The following is a 17,179-nucleotide window of genomic DNA, read 5'->3' as shown; positions in this document are numbered from 1 at the left end:
AGACATGTTCTCCCCAGTTGCCAGCCCAGTTCCTTAAAAGCAAAGCAAGCTGTCTTTTCCTGGTTGTAGGAATCTTGCTATCCCTTGTGGCTCTTGCTTTCACAGTAATGTTATATGGAGGAGGTTGAAGGAAAAATTCTGCTTCCAGAATTTCCCTTTGGGATCCAATTAACAAAATAAACCTTGTAGTTGCATACAAACAGCTTCTTCCAAGCAGAGAGCCTGAAGGTGCAAAGGACTGGCAAGAGGAAAGCTGAACTGAAGCTGTTGCTCTGTACATTGGTGTATCAGTGGTTCAGACTGATACTTGTTCCTGTAAGACTGTCCCCTTGCCTCTTGTGGCCACAGAGTTGCTACTTCCATGCTGCACACCCAGACCTACATCCCACCTCTAGAGCTGCATGGAGCTAATAGGGGCTGCCTAGGAGAATGGCAGTCCCTTGGCTGATCCCTTTCTCAGTGCCTGTGGTTGTTCACCAGATCCCCTTTGATGCCAGGTTCAGTTTGAGCACTAGTGAAAGGTTTTGCTGTAGATGGAGGCAGGGTTGTACCCTGGACTAGCAACCTCCCTTGTGTTTCTTCAGGGGCTTTTCAAATTTGTCTTATTGTTTCCTTTTTCTCTCCAAGGTTCTCTGATAACCAGTCTTGCACTTAAATCCAGAGAGAGTAACTTGTCAGGAAATGTGGATGGTAAAGAAATGCAGCTACTGCTGAGCCTTGCACAGGAAATCCTAGCAGCTCTTGCTGTGATGCATGGAAGGGTATAAGGTAAGTGTGAAATTTATTTACTGGCTTGCCTGTGACTTAAAGCAAACATCTTCCATTCAGTTCTCTGTGTATTCAGTAACAGTATAAAAAATTAAACCCATTTAACCATCTGGCTTTAATTTTTTATAAGAGCTGTGCAATAATATAAGAAGCAATATGGGCATCTCCCCTTGAAATGTCAGGGTTAATATGTCACAGCTCCACATGCCTTAAAATAACCCTTTGCTGTAGCATGTGAAACTACATCTCTGGTACAGGTAAGTGTTTCTCTGGTTGTGATGTTTATTTCTGCTCTTCTTTCCCTCCCTCTGCTGCTGGGGAGATGTATTCTGCACTGCCAAAGATCCATCTCTAGGCAGGTCACTGATTTTCATGGAGACGAGAGGATAAAATATGTATTGTGGAACTTGGGATGGGGAGACAGATTGTTAGGGGTACGTCAATGGGAAGCAGCATGTCCCAGGTTGGAATATGCTCATGGCTCAAGTAAAGTATAATGCAAATCCCTTAGAGCATTTCATGTGCCTGTGGCATCAGTGAAGCTTTGTTTAACTGACACAGTTGATGGGCAAAACCTGGTTGTACTGTACAAAGGCCAAATGCCGAGGGTTCCACTAAGGCAGCAGTGTAGAAGGCAGTTGTCTGTCTGTCCATGATGGCATGAGTCACAGATACAAGACACTTGAACTGTATTTCGATCTTATGTGCAATAAAAATTCAGGTCTGTTACATGCTCCTTTGAAACCAGTTGAATTCCAAGGGGCTGTACTGTGGGAGCCTCCAGGGTGATGTAGCACTTAGCCACACTCAAATCCACGCAGGTGATTTGAGCAGTGAACTGACATAGCTGTCATTTCCTGCGCACTCAGTGGTCCCTGTGAAATGATGGGATGGTTCAATGCCAAAAGTAAATGATCAGTCTTAGTGCTGGTATTGGAGGCTGCTTGACTGGGACTTGAAACAGAAGAGCTGCTGAAGAAGGTGTGTTGCTGCTGTGGGTACACATTGCTCAGAGCAGAGATTCAGCTTGGGAACCTGAGCTGCAGGCAGCCTGTGTAACAAGTTTGTCAGCAATAGCACACGTGGATTGTGATGGAGTTGGCACTTTTCAGACAAGTGAAATGCTGGATTGAATCTTTTCCGGTTGCCCTAAAGGCAGGTCAGCTTTATTAGAGAGGGAAGACTGCTTGACTCTAAGCCCTGTCCTCTAATGCTTTACCCAAGCACTGTTCTGCCTTTAAACACAAACTCTTCTGTTCTATTTTCAAGGGTTTCAACTTATTTCAAAACAATCACAAGCTAAAATGGATGTGCATCTAGCTATCAGCTTTAGGGGGCAGGGATTGATTCTGGATTGAAGCTACAAGTAGCTACTGCATGAAGAAGAAAATGACCATCTCTTTGCGGTTATACCTAGAATCTTTCCTGAGCCCTTGGGCTTTCCTGGTAGGAAAGCTGGTTTCTTGGACTGTAACTATGGCTACTTCTATAATTCACACATGTTCCCAGTGATGCTTCCACCAGATTAAAGCTAAAGTTTTTCCTTCATACACCAGAACAACCTCACTGAGGAAAATGTAGGGAATTCCACTGTTTGCAGTGAAAAGTTTCTTTCCCCACTCTGTTGCAATAAGCTTGGGGTGATAGACAGGAACAGTGCAAGGCTGCTGTCTTGGCTGAGGAGTTGCATCTGTGTGCAGAGTGTCTGGGAATGTTGAGAGAGAGGGTGTGCACGTTGTTGGAGGGAAATCCAGGGAGAAGACCAGCCTCATCATTTAACACACCTTTGGAAAGCACTGCCCAGGCAGCACCTCTGGGCACCAGCAGAGTCTCTGGTGCTCTGCAGCATCTCAGCATGAGGTTTTTCAGGAGAAGGCTTCCTAGAGGTCCCAGAGTCCTCATTTGGCTCATTGTTCTAATGCACCTTGGCATCTTCATTGCTAATTTCAATTCCTTGTTTGGCTTGTCAAAGACAAGGATTTTCAGGTAAGAGACCAGCTTCCTTGTGATATGTGCTCTCTGGAGAGAGCACTGTGCTCACTTGCTTTGTCTCTGTGTCTTCTTACCCTGAAACTTGCACTTCTGATCAGAATTAGATGACCACTTTGCTTTAGCAGACCGCATTGAGTTCAATCAGAGCACAGTGCTGCAAGGTCTACAGTCAGAACCTTTCTTCTGCTGGACCACTAGTTCGTGTTTTCTTGTTGTAGCTGTCAAAGAAAGCAGCTTTGGCTTTACTAGTGCGATTTGGTTCCATACTGTGGCATTACACAGTGTTTGCTTTTCCTGGTGGCTCCTAGAGAACCTCATCCAGCCCTAGTCCAGATTGCATTGCTGGACGTTGAATTTGGTGGGATACCTTCAGGTTTATAGCAAGTTTAGCTATATACTAATATATTTGGCTATATTGGCCAAATACAGACATGCTGCATAATGGGAGACCAATGTCATGCAGAGATGAGCAGTATCTATAGTATTCTTTATATAAGTGGTCAAGTAAATTCTACAAGACTGGATGTGGAGGGGATTGCAGTGTAGACTGCAGTAGAACATCTCCAGCATCATTGGCAGGGAGCACTGTTCCTTTCATGATCACAGCAGATATGTGAGCTTTTCCTACACAGGCATGGCTCATGTGCTGGTGCTCTGAACGGTGTATTGGAAGCACCAGCCTCCCCACCAGCCCTCATGTGGTCCCAGCTCTCCCTGTGAGCTCCTCTGGCTTGTCTTAGTGGGGTTAGTTTTCAGCTGGAGATCAGGGCTAGTGCTGAGGAGGGAGGCTGGGAGTACCTACATCTGTTCTGTAGGTGGTATGAGTTTAGCCCAGCAACTTGAGACTACATATTGAGGACAGCTGGATGATCGTAAGGTCCTTTCTAATCCTAACCATTCTATGATTCTGTGATTTGGAGAGGTCAGAATCTGCACAGGGGAGATGGGGGGGGAAAGAGAGAAGGAGATGTAAAGAAGTGACTTGCTACGAAGTCCATCAGTGGCAGAGCTGGGACAAGAGCTGTCACGCCGTGCCCATTCATGAAGCCATTTCATTTTGCCATACTTTCAGAGAGAGGAAATGTCCTTATTTTGTCCTTATTTTGGCAAGTTAAATCAAACACAACTAAGTGTTGAGCTGTATGTGGTTATCTGTGGGTCAGTTCTGTTTCCATGCCTTTGTATGTAAGGTAGAAAACACAAAGCAGCATTTTTATGGCTTTATCCTCTATTTGTCCTCAGGCTTTGTAAATGGAGAGGAAAATGACAGGAAATGTCATTGAGCTGCTGCAGTTGTTTGCCAGCTGGACTCTGGAATTTGATGAGCTGCTTTGACCATTTGAATGGAAAATGCTAGTCAGGAGAGCAGGGTCCTGTGTAGCCATGTGGGTCTGCCTGCAGGATGTGATGGGCCCTTGGTTTTACACTTTGGTCTCTACGTTTGGCACAGTGTTTGTAATTAAAGTGTAATAGAGGTGGGATGAAACCTGTGCCCTGTGAGGCAGCACAAAGTCTGGACTGGGGGTAGCTTCTCATGCTGTCCTGTTTCATTGGTTCTCTGCCCTTTCATTTCACCATCATTTTAAACATCATCTTAAAACTACAACAGCAAATCATGCAGGGATTTAAGCTCTGCCTGTGCTACCTTCCCAAATGTCTCTTTTCCTTAGACTGTGTATATAAAACCTTTCCTCTTCTTAGACTATAAAAAGCAACACAAGTTTATACATGAAGCACTGTGATAGAAAGCAACTGCTGCAGACTTGCTTGAAAGTGGCTTATGATTATAGGGGAGATGTAGGAAGAGCTGATAGGCGATTGACACAGCATCTTTTTTCCAGAAATCCCATTGGAAAGGTTCAAGTATGCGTCTCATACAAAATGAGTTTTAAAAGCCTCTTAGTTGATCATTTCCTAATGACTTCAGTGAATGCTGTACCACCTGAACTCTTATCTGCAGCCTGCTGTCTGCAGAGGTGCCTCCCCCTCACCCCATTTATCACCTCAGAAGCAGTCCACAGCTCTCTGAAGCAAATCCGTCATGCAAAGGGTGAAATCAGCCTGCCATAGCTCTGCTGATCTATCCTGAAAAGCTTTGCTGTGTATAAAAGCTCAGCTGCAGCAATTGTTCACCTTCCTTTTTCCTGTTCCACCCTCCAGCCATGTGCAGATAAAAATGAGTGTTTAGGACAAACCCCCATCACTTCTGCCTGATATTTTATCCTGGGTTTCAGCCCAGGCTTGTTGCAGGTGCCTCTTATGCTGTTGGCAGCTGTATACTCCTGTGGCATCCTTGTACCTGCCTGCGCCTCTGAATCAGGCAACAGGGCAGCTGCGGTATTAGAGGAAATCACTGAAATGCAGATATTGTACAGTTTTAAGCTTCAGAGTGCATTTCAGTAGCTTCAAAGTGCGTGTCTTGAAACTTGTACCTGACAAGTGCTGTGTGATGCCATTGCCTTAGCTGGCTGAGGGGGAGGAAGAGAGGGAAAGGTGCCTTGCGACCCCAAATGCTCAAGAAGTTGATGTATGGTAAAGGAACAAGTTTAACACTTCTTGTTAGACTTCCTTTACTGAATTCTGGAAGATCTTCATGCTCTGTCACTGAAGCACTTGGCTCTGCTGGCAGAGAGAGCCAGATGGCTGCCTTCATGGTGTGTGTGCCATGTCCTGAACTCAGGAGCTCCAAAACAGTCCTGCAATGCTCTGGGGACATTGCCCAGTGCAGGGCAGAGCTCTTCTGTGCTGCTTTGCAGCTTCTGCCAGTGTGGATGCTTCATGAGCCAAGTGCTGAAGAGAGTGTAGCCTCGATGACTTGCTTAGTGGGGAGATAGGTGGTATTCAGGCTAGAATGGTGTGGGAAGTTGAAGAACATTTTAGTGGAAATGAAGCTGAATTCATACAGGATCCTACAGAAATGACAGCTGCGAGGGCAGGTCCTCCCAGTGTGGTGGTCATATGCAGTGGTTATACAGAGAGGGGCTCAGAGTGAAGAGCCAGAAAAAGACTGGAAGGTGTTTGGTGGTCCGTGGAAGGTGTGTGTGATGTGTCTGCTTTTTCTTTGATTGCATTCAGGCAGTTGAGCATTTTCCAACGTGCCCCAGATACGCTGCAGGTGGACACCCAGGAGCAACAGGATTTAAACTATCCTGACAGTGGGAATTCCAGGAGCTTTTTAAAGGTGTCTTTGGGGAAAGACATCACAAGGCTCAAACAAGATATGCTAGAGAAGACGCCAAGATGGGAAGGAAGGGAAGAGCAGAAGAAAATTATGGAAGCAGTTGCCAGAGTGGGAGAAGCCAAGGAGAATGTGACTGTGAAACCAGCCCCTGGGCTGGAGGGAATCAAGAAAACAATAGTGAAAACAGTCCTGAGGATGCAGGAAAACAGTGAGAAAAGAACAGTGAGACCAGCCCCAGGGGTGGAAGAGTCCACGGAAAAGATGACAGTGAAACTACTTCCCAGCATGGAGGGAGCCAAGGAGAAGGCAACAGTGAAACTGTCCTCTGGGGTGAAGGGAGCTCAGCAAAACAACACATCCAGTGACCAAACAAAGCCAAAAGAACCACCTGCATCAGTGGAAACTGTAAGACCCGCTTCTCAGGCTGCTGCAGTGAAAGAGAAGAAGCAGCTGAGGGCTGCTGACTTCAAGTCAGAGCCGCGGTGGGATTTTGAGGACCAGTATCTGCTGGACAGCTCATCTCCACCATGGGTAGGTGTGATGGCCATGTGTTCATCAGGAATGATGCCTTCCTGTTGACCTCCTTGTCTGCTTTACCCTGGGCATGTGAGCCCATTGCAGTCAAGGATGATCTCTGAGCTGGCAGGTCAGCTCACTGGTATGTAGATTCTGTTTGAACCCAGAGGGGGAGACTTTATATGTATGACTCAGCCTGGTCAGTCCTCCACCATCCTGCAGTATGGGAACTTAGTGCAATTGCCCACATTTCCATGGGTTCCTTTGAAAGTCAGCCTCAGCAGGCCTGTTTGGAGCTCAGGTGCATCAGATGCATCTGTCCTAGAGGTGCCACAAGGTGGTCCCACTCTTAGATGCTTTGGTAAGGGCAGAGGGAGCTTAGGCACACAGTGCAGAGGAGATGTTCCCTGTGATGTGGCACCCTGAGGAGTTGTGTCACAGTCTTGTGATGCCTATGGGTAGGCGTTAAGTGTCTGGCACTGAATGACAGTGTTCTTAGAGGTGTCCCATTTCTCACCTGAGAAACTGAACATCTGCATTCCTATGAAGACTCAAGTTTACAGTCCTCAGATTTCACAGAACCATAGAATGGTTCGGGTTGGAAAGGGCTTTAACATCATCCAGTTCCAACCCCCTGTCACAGGCAGAGGCACCTCACACTAGACCAAACGGAGCATGAGCAGCAGGTCAAAGAAGGTGATCCTGCCCCTCTTCTCTGCTCTTGTGAGACCCCACTTGGAGCACTGCATGGAGCTGTTGGAGCAAGTCCAGAGGAGGCCACGAGGATGATCAGGGACTGGAGCACCTCCTGTATGGAGACAGGGTGAGAACACTGGGGCTGTTCAGCCTGGAGAAGAGAAGCTGCGTGGAGACCTCAGAGCAGCTTCCAGTGTCTGAAGGGAGCTACAAGGATGCCGGAGAGGGACTCTTCATCAGGGACTGTAGCGATAGAACAAGGGGTGATGGGTTCAAGCTGAAACAGGGGAAGTTCAGGTTGGGTATCAGGAAGAAGTTCTTTAGTGCCTTGATCTTTGGTTTATGCCACCCAGCTAAAGAAAACAAGCAGGGTCACGGTGAGGGAACAGGAGTAGGAATGTCCCCCTGCGCCTGTTCACCCAAGCACATACATACCAAAGCAAGTCACAAGCTTTGGCAGCAGAGGGGCAGCAGTGACGCTTGTGCTAGGCTGGGCTGTGAATAATGATGCTGGCAGTGATGGTGAGCAGGGACACAGGAGGCTTTGTTAGTCACTTGTATTGAAGTCAAACTTAAGGTCAGGTCAAAGAAAAAGGGTGAGATGAGGCTTGGTAAGCATGTACCTGCCTGCTTTGGAGACAGTAGGGTGGGGAATGTTCCCATTTTCAATGTTTTTCTGTCAATATTGGCAAAAATTCAACTATGTGTAGGTGTGCCACATGGAGAAATGATGGTTAAAAAGTAACTTTTTTTACTGTTCTTGTGGTTTACTATCAACAAGAGGAGAGTCTCAGCTGTTGCAATTCACCTCTTCCATCCCATATGTAGGCACCCATAGTGAGCAGGCAGATTCTTTCCCTGTCCGGAGCTCCACAACTCAGATGGTCCCAGTATGTTGGGTTCCTATTTGGGGTTTTCTTGATGCGTTGAATCATCGTCACCACAGGGCAAGTAATTCAGATGAGATATGGCATTCAGCAAGTCTTGCTTTGCTCCTCTTTGTTCCTGAAGGCTTGGGCAGCACAGCAGAGGTAAAACAACCTCAAATGATAGTTGTACCTGTCAAGTAGCACTCGCACAACTACAGCTTTCAAGTTTCTTTACAGATCCTGTTTGTTGGAAGTGCTGTTCTGTTCATGGGATCACCTCTGCCTGTGTAGGTTGTGTTACTGATGTGAGCTTCCAAAAGTAAGTGTGGTGCCCACCATCAGGTTGTCCTAACAGCCATGGAATTGAAAGCCTGTTTTCTGCTCTGGGTTTGCACTGAACTCTTATTCTGACCATAGTTTTGATCTTTCCTTTGCAGTTATGAGGATTTGGAACTAATTTAAAATGAAATCTGAGCATCTCATGATTACTCAGGCCCAGGAACAGGGGCCTCTGGGGAAGTTGTAAACTCTAGCAAAGCTCTCAGCAAGCAGATGGGGCTGGTTGTGGTACACAATACTGTCTCTGTCCCCCATCTTATGCTGGCAATTCTTTGTAATGCTTACCCAGAGCAGTTTTCCCTGGCAATCCTGTTTCTGGAAGGTTTGGACAGGCAGGTAGCCCTCTCTAGACTGAGGAGGGTCTTTATACATGTGTGTAAATGGCCTTTCCACACTGCTTGTGCTCAGAGAGAAGAGAGGGTGTAGGCAGGTGAGCAGAAGACAGGAGTGCCTGTTCTAGCTCAGTGGTCTTAGATGAGTCATTTGCCTTTTTAAAGTCTCAGTGCCACCATCTTCCAGCATTGCCATGTGTTACTGTGGTGGCATTGGGGGCAATGTAGATGTTGCATCAGGGGACTGTCAGGGCTGCAGGCACCATGGTGTTCTGCTCAGACCTCTCCCAGTGGAGCAGGGGCTACTCTTGAAGGTTTAATCCCATTCCCCAACCCCAGCGTGCCCTGGACACACGTGGATCATGGAATTACAGAATCAACCAGGTTGGAAAAGACTTTTAAGCTCACCCAGTCCAGCCATTCCCCAGCCCTGCCAAGGCCACCCCTGCCCCATGGCACTGAGGCCTCGTCTACACGGGGTGTGAGCACTTGCAGGGCCGGTGCCTGCAGCCCTGCCCTGGGCAGCCTGTTCCAATGCCTGAGCACCCTCTGGGGCAGGAATTGCTCCTCAGCTCCATCTAAACCTGCCCTGAGGCAGCTTGAGGCCGGTTCCTCTTGTCCCATCCCTTGTTCCTTGGGAGCAGAGCCCAGCCCCTCCTGGCTCCATCCTCCTGTCAGGCACTTGTAGGGAGCCATCATGTCCCCCCTGAGCCTTCTCCAGACTGAAGCCCCCAGGTCCCTGAGCTGTTATGAACTTTATTGGTTTGATGTTTCATTTTTGAGTTCTCTCTCCCTTATGGTGCTTTCATGTTGTTGCCCATTGCCCATTTTGGCAGTGCAAGCCATTCCTCTGCTTATGGCTGCAATGTAGCCTCTTGAGAGGAGCAGCTCTCTGGGGACACCTCTGTTATCCAAAGATCTGTGGCTGTTACGTGCAGAACTTGGCTGTTAAAGACCTGAGCTCGTGACCTGGCCCAGCCTCACTGCGTCACTGGCAGATGATCCAGTCTGTGGTGCAGGATGTGCATCCTTCTTCCTGGGCTCCCCATGGTCTCAAGGCACCCACAGATGGGAGTGGGTTAGTTACATGGCTAAGAGTGTGTATGCCACACGAGACAGTACCTCACCCCTCCTGCCCAGCGTTAATGCCCGTAGACACAGTGGGATTAGGTCACCAGGATCCTGCTCATCAACTGCCAGATGTTCCCGTCTTCACTTCCCATGGCAGGGGGGTTGGAACTAGATGATCTTAAGATCCTTTCCGACCCTAACTATTCTATGATTCTATGATTCACATCTGATGAGCTGCAGAGCACGTGCAACCACCTCAGAAGTGCAGAGCAGGAGCTGGCAGAGAAATGAGAGGCAGCAGTTCACAGCAGGCAGCGGAGAACATCCAGCACTGAGGCTGCAGAGCATCTCGGTGTGCAGAACAGATGAGCAGTGGGGGAAACCCTTCCTCAGGATGGAAGAGAGAAGATTTGGACCTTTCACTAAGAGTCTTTAGTGAGTCTGTGGATCCAGACGTGTTGGGTCTCACTCCCGAGCCTGATGTCTAATTCTGCAGAGAGAAGTGACTAGAAGCACCCCCACCTCCTCCATTTCCTACACAACCAGGCTTTTTCCTACTTCCTCTGGTATTGGTCCAGTCTAACTGTGGAGGCACAAGAAGTACAAAGCTTTGGGCAGTACAAAGTACAGCTCGAGTAGGAAGCGAATGTCCCTGTCTCTGGATGTGAAATGTGCTGCAATTGAAATGATGCCAACCCTCCACAATGTTCTCATTGCACTCCGGTTGTGACAGGCAGAATGAGGGCTGTCTCCTCAGGCTGTCACCAGATTGTCATCCTCACCCATAGCAGAGAACCCAGGTCAGCTGTGGAGCACACAGCAAGGCTTAGGCAATGCAGTCTGGCCATTGGTGGGGATTTGAGCTGTTCATGGAGTCCACTTGGTCTCCTGCTTTGTCTTTCAATAGCTATTGCAGTATCTATTAAGGAAAGGTGTCTAAGAAAGGTTACAAAGTGGAGTTGATTGCTCTTCATCTGCACTCACAGCCTAACTCCTGCCAGCTCCAGTGAGACCCTTTTGTTATAGAGAAGCTGGCTGGGATTCCCTTCTCAGCCACACGCTTCTCTGTGATTCATTTATGACACTGAACAAGTTGTTTGCACACTTTCTCTTATCTTTAAAGGCAGTGATAGTGGTGATTTGATCTCACATGTTCCTCCTTGTGTTTGCTTATATGTGCTCTGAGGCCAGGGCCCTGAGGTGTATGTTGCCAGCAGGGACAGCTAGCTTTATTTGGTGTATTGAGGTTAGACCTATTATACTGATAGACCTGTTATATTAATGTGCATCAGTTAGTGAGGCCCAGAGCCAGTAAAACATGAGCATCACAGGCCTGCTGTTCTGAAGAGGGAAGTCTCAGAGACCTGGAGTCACTCTAGCTCCTTGTTGGTGACTTTCCACCAGCTAAATATTGATGTAATGGTGAAATTATGCCTCATGTTCCCAGTGATGGGAACGCTGAGGGGAATGGGTGATGTACCACTGGAGTTTCTCTACTTCTTTCCCATCCTCACCCCAGTGCCACAAGCACGGGTGCTCACTCAGCTTCATCAGCTCCCTGCTAATCAGTCCTTATTGTTTTCTTTTTGGTTTATTCAAGACCTGCTCTGAATCAGTGAAGGCCAAAGCTGCCAAGTCTGACTGGCTGCGAGATCTTTTCCTGCCCAACATCATGCTCTTCACAGACAAGAGATACTTCAGTGACAGTGAATGGGACCGCCTGGAGCATTTTGCGCCTCCCTATGGCTTCATGGAGCTGAATTATTCATGTGAGTCCCTCAGGACATGTCAGGATGGGACCATCAAACTCCCAACAGGGACCTTATGCCAAGTAGCTGCAGGTTTGCAGCACCTCCCTGTCAGAGGCATCAGGTTAGGTGGGTCTTGTGGTTTCACTATGTCCATCCCGAGGGTTCTTAATGCTAACTCTCCACCGCATTTGCTTCCTAGTGGTGAAGGAGGTGATGTCCCTGCTGCCCCCAAATCCCCACCAGCAGCTGCTCCTGGCCAACAGCACCAGCAGCAAGCCAACATGTATCAGCTGTGCTGTTGTGGGGAATGGAGGAATACTGAATAACTCCGGGATGGGCCAGGAGATTGACTCCCATCAGTACGTCTTCCGGTAAGGCAGGCTTCCTTCTTAGAAGATACATAGCCGGGTTATTGTGGCTAGCAGATAACTGCAGCTGGATAACTTCACTGAGTCTCAGGTGCCAGCATGACTGATGAAAAACCAAAAAGGAATTGGAAAGTTCCTAAACACAGAGGAAGAGCCTGGGATTCACAGATGAGCCATAAGGAGCCATCTCTAAAGCAGGGGCGCTCCTTCAGCTCAAGAGGTGTAGTTCAAAGTGGGCCTAATAGTCTCTTATTCCAGACTGATGCTGTCTTTTCCTGTTAGGAACATGGATGCAAGGGTTTGCTCACCTGCTGACTCAGCCTCTCTGTTTGATTCCCTTGGCTAGGGTGAGTGGGGCTGTGATCAAAGGTTACGAAAAAGATGTGGGAACAAAAACCTCCTTTTATGGATTCACAGCCTACTCCCTGGTGTCCTCTCTCCAGATCTTGGGACACAGAGGCTTCAGCAACATCCCACAGGGAAAAGTAAGTCAGATCCATGCTGTCTGCATGCACAGCTTTGATGGGATGCTGTTAGCCTTTGGCCTTCAGTTCTGATCTTGCCATGCATGAGGAGCAAAGGGGCTGAGCCAACACTTCAGCTCAGTGGGAACCTGCACTGGTGTGGCTCTGAGTGAGTATGTGCAGTGGGAACCTGTGTCAGTCCTGCCCCAGCCTTTTGGCTTGTGGAAGTAGCTACACATTAGATGTTTTCTCCATTCTGCTTCTGTGGGATAGCTAAAAGCTGCAGACTGAAGATGCGGGTCTCAGAAGCTCAGTGAGCCTGGATGCCTGCTTGCTTGTTGTTTTTAAGGGATATCTCTTGTGCTGCTCATTTTGTGCTCATTTGTGATGCTCACTTGTTTCCTAGCATGTCAGATACATTCACTTCCTGGAGGGAGCTAGAGACTACGAGTGGCTGAAGGCTCTTCTGCTGAACAAGAACATCAGGAAAGGATTCTTGAACCACTATGGGTAAAACAAATTAACCCCACCTCTACACTTCAGTGTGGAGCTGTCTGTTGTGCCCTTCTCCTCCCCACAGTGCTTAGCCCTGCTGAGGTGCAGGCCAGGACAAAGCCAGGTTAATGTCTGGAGAATTATCTTCCTTCTCCACACCTCTGAGCGCTGCTGTAACCAATACACCTCCTTCCCTGATTTCAGTGATGTGTGGTCAGAGCTTCGAGAAAGCTTTGTGGTCCTCTGGGATTAACACGTCTGGTCTGGTGTCCATACATGGTGGCCTACTCGTGGATGAAGGCCTGGTTTCACCAGTTCTTGCCTGTGCATACACATGCATTTGATATTCCTGTCTTCTGTTCTTGCCTCTTCTCCCTGATCTCTTCCTCTGCAATGCACATTGGTTGTGGAGGCCTGGTCATGATCTGGGAAATGATAGACTAACTGAAGTGTTTGTGGTTCTTCTGTTATCACCAAGTGCATCAGGGCTGGTGCTTTCCAGCTGTGATGAGATACAGGAGCTTGTCCTGAGTCTCCCCATTCTTGTCCTTAGGCAGAGGCCCAGGGAGAGATTTGAGGAAGATTTCACAATGGACAGATACCTGGTGGTTCACCCTGATTTCCTCAGATACATGAAGAACAGGTGAGCTGAGGGTTATGTGCTCTGTCATTGGCTTTTTGTTTCTGGCCAGCACCATGTCTGGGCTCTCTCCTGACAGCTCACTCCCATGAAACTGCAGCTTAGCCACCCCAGCAGGCTGGGGGTGAGCTTCACCAGGGTGCAGTCAGGTAGAGTTCTCTGTGGTGCTGCAGTGGGGTGTTAGTAGTGGGTAGACATACAGGATCTGGAGAAGCAACAGCCATAAGATAGCTCAGCTTTCTGCATCCCAAAATTGATGCAAATGGAAACTTCAGGTGTGGGAAGTGTTGCTAAAGTGCCAGAATTCAGGACCAACCTTTCCTGTTCCCCAGTGCTCAAGCACCTTGGAGGAAGGCTCTGTAAGAGCTCTTCTGAGATCTGTTCTTGACTTGGGAGGTTGGTTGTGCCCTCAGACACCGTAACAGACACTTCCTCAGTATCCCATTTGCCTGCCCTGGCTGTTGTTTGCATCTCTAAGCCTTTTCACAAGGCTCCTGGAAGATCTGCCAATCGTGGGCCGCACGTGACCAAGAGATGCAGGAAGAGCTCCTGTGGTGCCCTGCTTTGGCTGTGTTTACTCTTCAGTCTCCTTTAGAGCTGCTCTGCCTTCTCTGAGAGAAGACAAATGTGGTGCCAGATGGCTTGCACCTCCCTGCTTTCCTTTCCAAGGCCAAGAGCACTCTAATGCTATTTTTGCCTTGGTGTGGACTCCTACCTTCCTAAACTGCTGGCATAAACCAGCAGAGCTCCTAGTAGGATTCGTGACCTGCCTCTGCACTTTTCCTATGCCTTGTTTCACCCCTCAGTGTGGATGGGGAGCAGGGTATATTAGTGAGCCTCAAAGCCTCTTCTGTACTGCAAGGCAAAAGACAGATTTAAGAATGGGCTTGGAAATACCAGATCCTTTAATCCCCCTCTTTATCCCCACTGCCCCAAGACCTACCACTTCCATAAAGCTGGGGCAGAGCAGGGCTTAGGTTGCAGTGCAGGTGATGGAGAATTCTAGGCTGGCCTTGTGCTTTACTGCCCATGCAGCAGTACCCACACATGTGGCCTTGTCTGAAATGCCTTGTATGGCCCCACAGTGCTGCAGGGAGGGAAGAAGCCACACAAGGGGACGAGATGTGCTTGGCTTGAGCCACCACCCCCAGCAACTGCTCTGTGCTTTCTGCTCTCCTGCTGCAGGTTTTTGAAATCTAAAACTCTGGAAAAGCCCTACTGGAGGCTCTACAGACCCACAACAGGGGCCTTCCTGCTGCTGACTGCCCTCCACCTCTGTGATCAGGTAAGGGCACGGTGATTCTTGCACTCAGTGCTGTCTGGAAGGGGAGGCAGGAGAACAGGGTAGAGCAGGGGTGGCTCCAACCCTGCTTACCACGTGCCTTGAGAGTATATAGGTTCTTGTCAGCTGTGGAGGAGCAGATTGAAGAGAAACAGCCCCAAGATAGTTCACACAGGGGATGTGAAGGCTGCTGAGAGCCACCCTGCATCCTAGGGAGAGGACAGCAGGCTCTCTGGAGCCAGTGTTTGTAGTCTGGTCCTTCTGGATCCCCCATGCAGCATCACCCAGAGGAGCCCCGAATGACACCTGTCCTGTGCTCCCTCTCCATTTGGAGCTGTGTCCTGTACTCCACTGGCTGCCTCTCCTCAGTGAGCCCTCTGTCTTTCCCAGGTGAGTGCCTATGGCTACATCACGGAGGGGCACGAGAAGTACTCGGATCACTACTATGACAAGGACTGGAAACGTCTGGTTTTCTACACCAACCATGACTTCAACCTGGAGAAGCAGGTGTGGAAAAAGCTTCACGATGAGAACATCATGAAGCTTTACCAGAGATCCTGATTGTGTGGTAAGGGCCATTGCCTGGGGAATCTTACCACCTCTCTGAGAATAGAAGAGGACCACCAAGGTTAGGTCTGGGCTTCCAGGCACATTTCATGCCCACAAAGATACTTGTCTCCTTCAGCACCTCTGTTCTCTCACAATGCTTCTACAAATGAGCAAATGCTGCAGACCAGGAGAACAGCAAGAAAATGCAGCACACCACCAAAGAAGTCCCAGCTGGCTGTGCTGCAGGACTGTTGCTGATGGTTGTAGGCCCTGGTATTGGGAGAGAAGATTCCAGGGTGGATCTGGGTAGTATATGGTCTAGTGTCATAGTCATAGAATGCATCTTCGTCGAGGTTTTCCCTGTTTGCAAGGAGATGCTCCTCAGGCTGGGGCTACTTCTGTTCTGGATGATCCTCTCCATGAGTGGTGCCTGTCTTGGAGCTGGGTGTATTGTCTAAGCAAGCTCCCTCAGCAGCCAGTGGATGCACAGATCCTGTCTCAGGTTGACTTAATTCCTGGAGTGCTGCTCTCACTCCATGCAGATAGAAAGGATGGATGGATACTTCCAAGTGACTAATCTGAGAGAGGATGCGTTTCACTTCTGCTTTGCAGTGTGGCTTCATGATGACTCCTCCAAAGGAGCACCCCCATCAGCTCCAGAGCAGGTAAATGCTCTCCCTTGTGCAGCAGGATGCCAGACCTGGTGCCTCTTGCTCTGGGCCTTCCCTATCTGCAGAACATGGGAATTTTGGGTCCTGATGTGCCAAGTCCTTGCTTGGCTGGGCTTTGGCACACTTGGCTCCCAGCTGTGCAGGGAGCACTGTGTTTGTCCTTCTGCCAGGAGAGGTAGGAGCTCTCCAAGTCCAAGCACGGATGCTGTCCATTCTTGCTGCTGCCGGGAGAGCCTGTTCCCATCATCCTGAGAGTAGCCCAGTTGCAGTCAGCAAAGCTGCAGCAAGTTGGCTTCTGAAAGGGCTTGTGCAGACAAAATAAATGGTACTACTTGGGCCAAACTGATTTTTCCTTGTAGCCCTGTGGCTTGTGTTATTCAGTGTGTCCAGAGCTGGTGCTTAAAGGCTGAGAGAATGGAGGATGAAGCCAGGAAAGGGCAGGACTGAGTGTTAATGCCTCTGCAGCTTGTGTGGATATACCTGAGCATCCCCCCCTTGTTCCCCTTGCTATCCCAGGACAGGGATCAGCGCTAGCCAAACACCTCCTGAGGAAGTGGGTAAACCTGGCAAGTTTGTCCTTGTCCCAGCAACTGTTCTGTGAGCACATCAGATGCTGGAGACAAATGCACGCAGGACAGGCTGACGGGGGGTGTGAAGTCTCTGCAGACGTTCCAAACCTGCCTGCACACGTTCCTGTGTGACCTGCTCTGGGTGGCCTTGCCCTGGCAGGCGGTTGCACTGGATGATCTCCGTAGGTCCCCTCCAGCCCTGATGATGCTGGGATTCTGTGTGGCTCTGTGATGTTTCCTATGATACCATGCAGGCAAAAACCCCTCCCAGTGTCCAGGCAGGTCCAGTGCAGCTCCTTGGGCTCTTCAGGCCCTGCACTGGACCAGCTGCACATTGGCTGGTCCCAGTGGACCTGCTCTGGCTGTGAGTGGTTTTCCTTTCCTGCAGCATCCTGCCAGGGGCAGCAGTGTCTCCGGGGACCCCTGGGCTCCTAGAGGCAGTTGGGCAGGGCTTGTCAGCAGGGTTTGTCAGGCCTCGATTCCTTTCTCCCTTTATCCCCTGTGCTGCAGAGAGGCCAGGCAGTTTCTCATGTCTCACTAAACTTGTTTGCAAAGGACAACCCCCCCCATTGATAATCTACATGAAGAATTGAGTTTATCTGGGAGAGGGTGTAGCCTGTGTTTAG

The 17,179-nt window shown here is 49.1% G+C and overlaps 1 protein-coding gene across 6 annotated transcripts in view; it reads left to right on the top strand.

Moving 5' to 3' along the window:
- The window catches only part of ST6GALNAC1 (ST6 N-acetylgalactosaminide alpha-2,6-sialyltransferase 1), a 29,134-nt gene extending 12,804 nt beyond the window's left edge, over positions 1 to 16,330 (top strand). For 4 of the 6 annotated variants that reach the window (XM_065694128.1, XM_065694127.1, XM_065694125.1 and 1 more), the window contains 10 exons: positions 628 to 768; positions 5,836 to 6,472; positions 11,365 to 11,533; positions 11,715 to 11,886; positions 12,230 to 12,368; positions 12,754 to 12,857; positions 13,396 to 13,485; positions 14,668 to 14,767; positions 15,155 to 15,271; positions 15,926 to 16,330. In XM_065694128.1, coding sequence (XP_065550200.1) covers positions 5,981 to 6,472; positions 11,365 to 11,533; positions 11,715 to 11,886; positions 12,230 to 12,368; positions 12,754 to 12,857; positions 13,396 to 13,485; positions 14,668 to 14,767; positions 15,155 to 15,271; positions 15,926 to 15,982 — 1,440 coding nt within the window. In that variant the 5' untranslated portion in view covers positions 628 to 768; positions 5,836 to 5,980 and the 3' untranslated portion in view covers positions 15,983 to 16,330. Of the gene's footprint in view, positions 1 to 627; positions 769 to 5,835; positions 6,473 to 11,364; positions 11,534 to 11,714; positions 11,887 to 12,229; positions 12,369 to 12,753; positions 12,858 to 13,395; positions 13,486 to 14,667; positions 14,768 to 15,154 lie in introns of all 6 variants that reach the window. The other 2 variants (XR_010615855.1, XM_065694130.1) reach the window with 2 other exon arrangements.
- Positions 16,331 to 17,179: the final 849 nt, after the last annotated feature.

Source organism: Lathamus discolor, chromosome 13 (assembly GCF_037157495.1).
Source record: "Lathamus discolor isolate bLatDis1 chromosome 13, bLatDis1.hap1, whole genome shotgun sequence".
In the NCBI taxonomy this organism is placed as follows: domain Eukaryota; kingdom Metazoa; phylum Chordata; class Aves; order Psittaciformes; family Psittacidae; genus Lathamus; species Lathamus discolor.
Note: the sequence above shows the minus strand (reverse complement) of the source record. Positions and strands in the feature narration are given on the sequence as shown.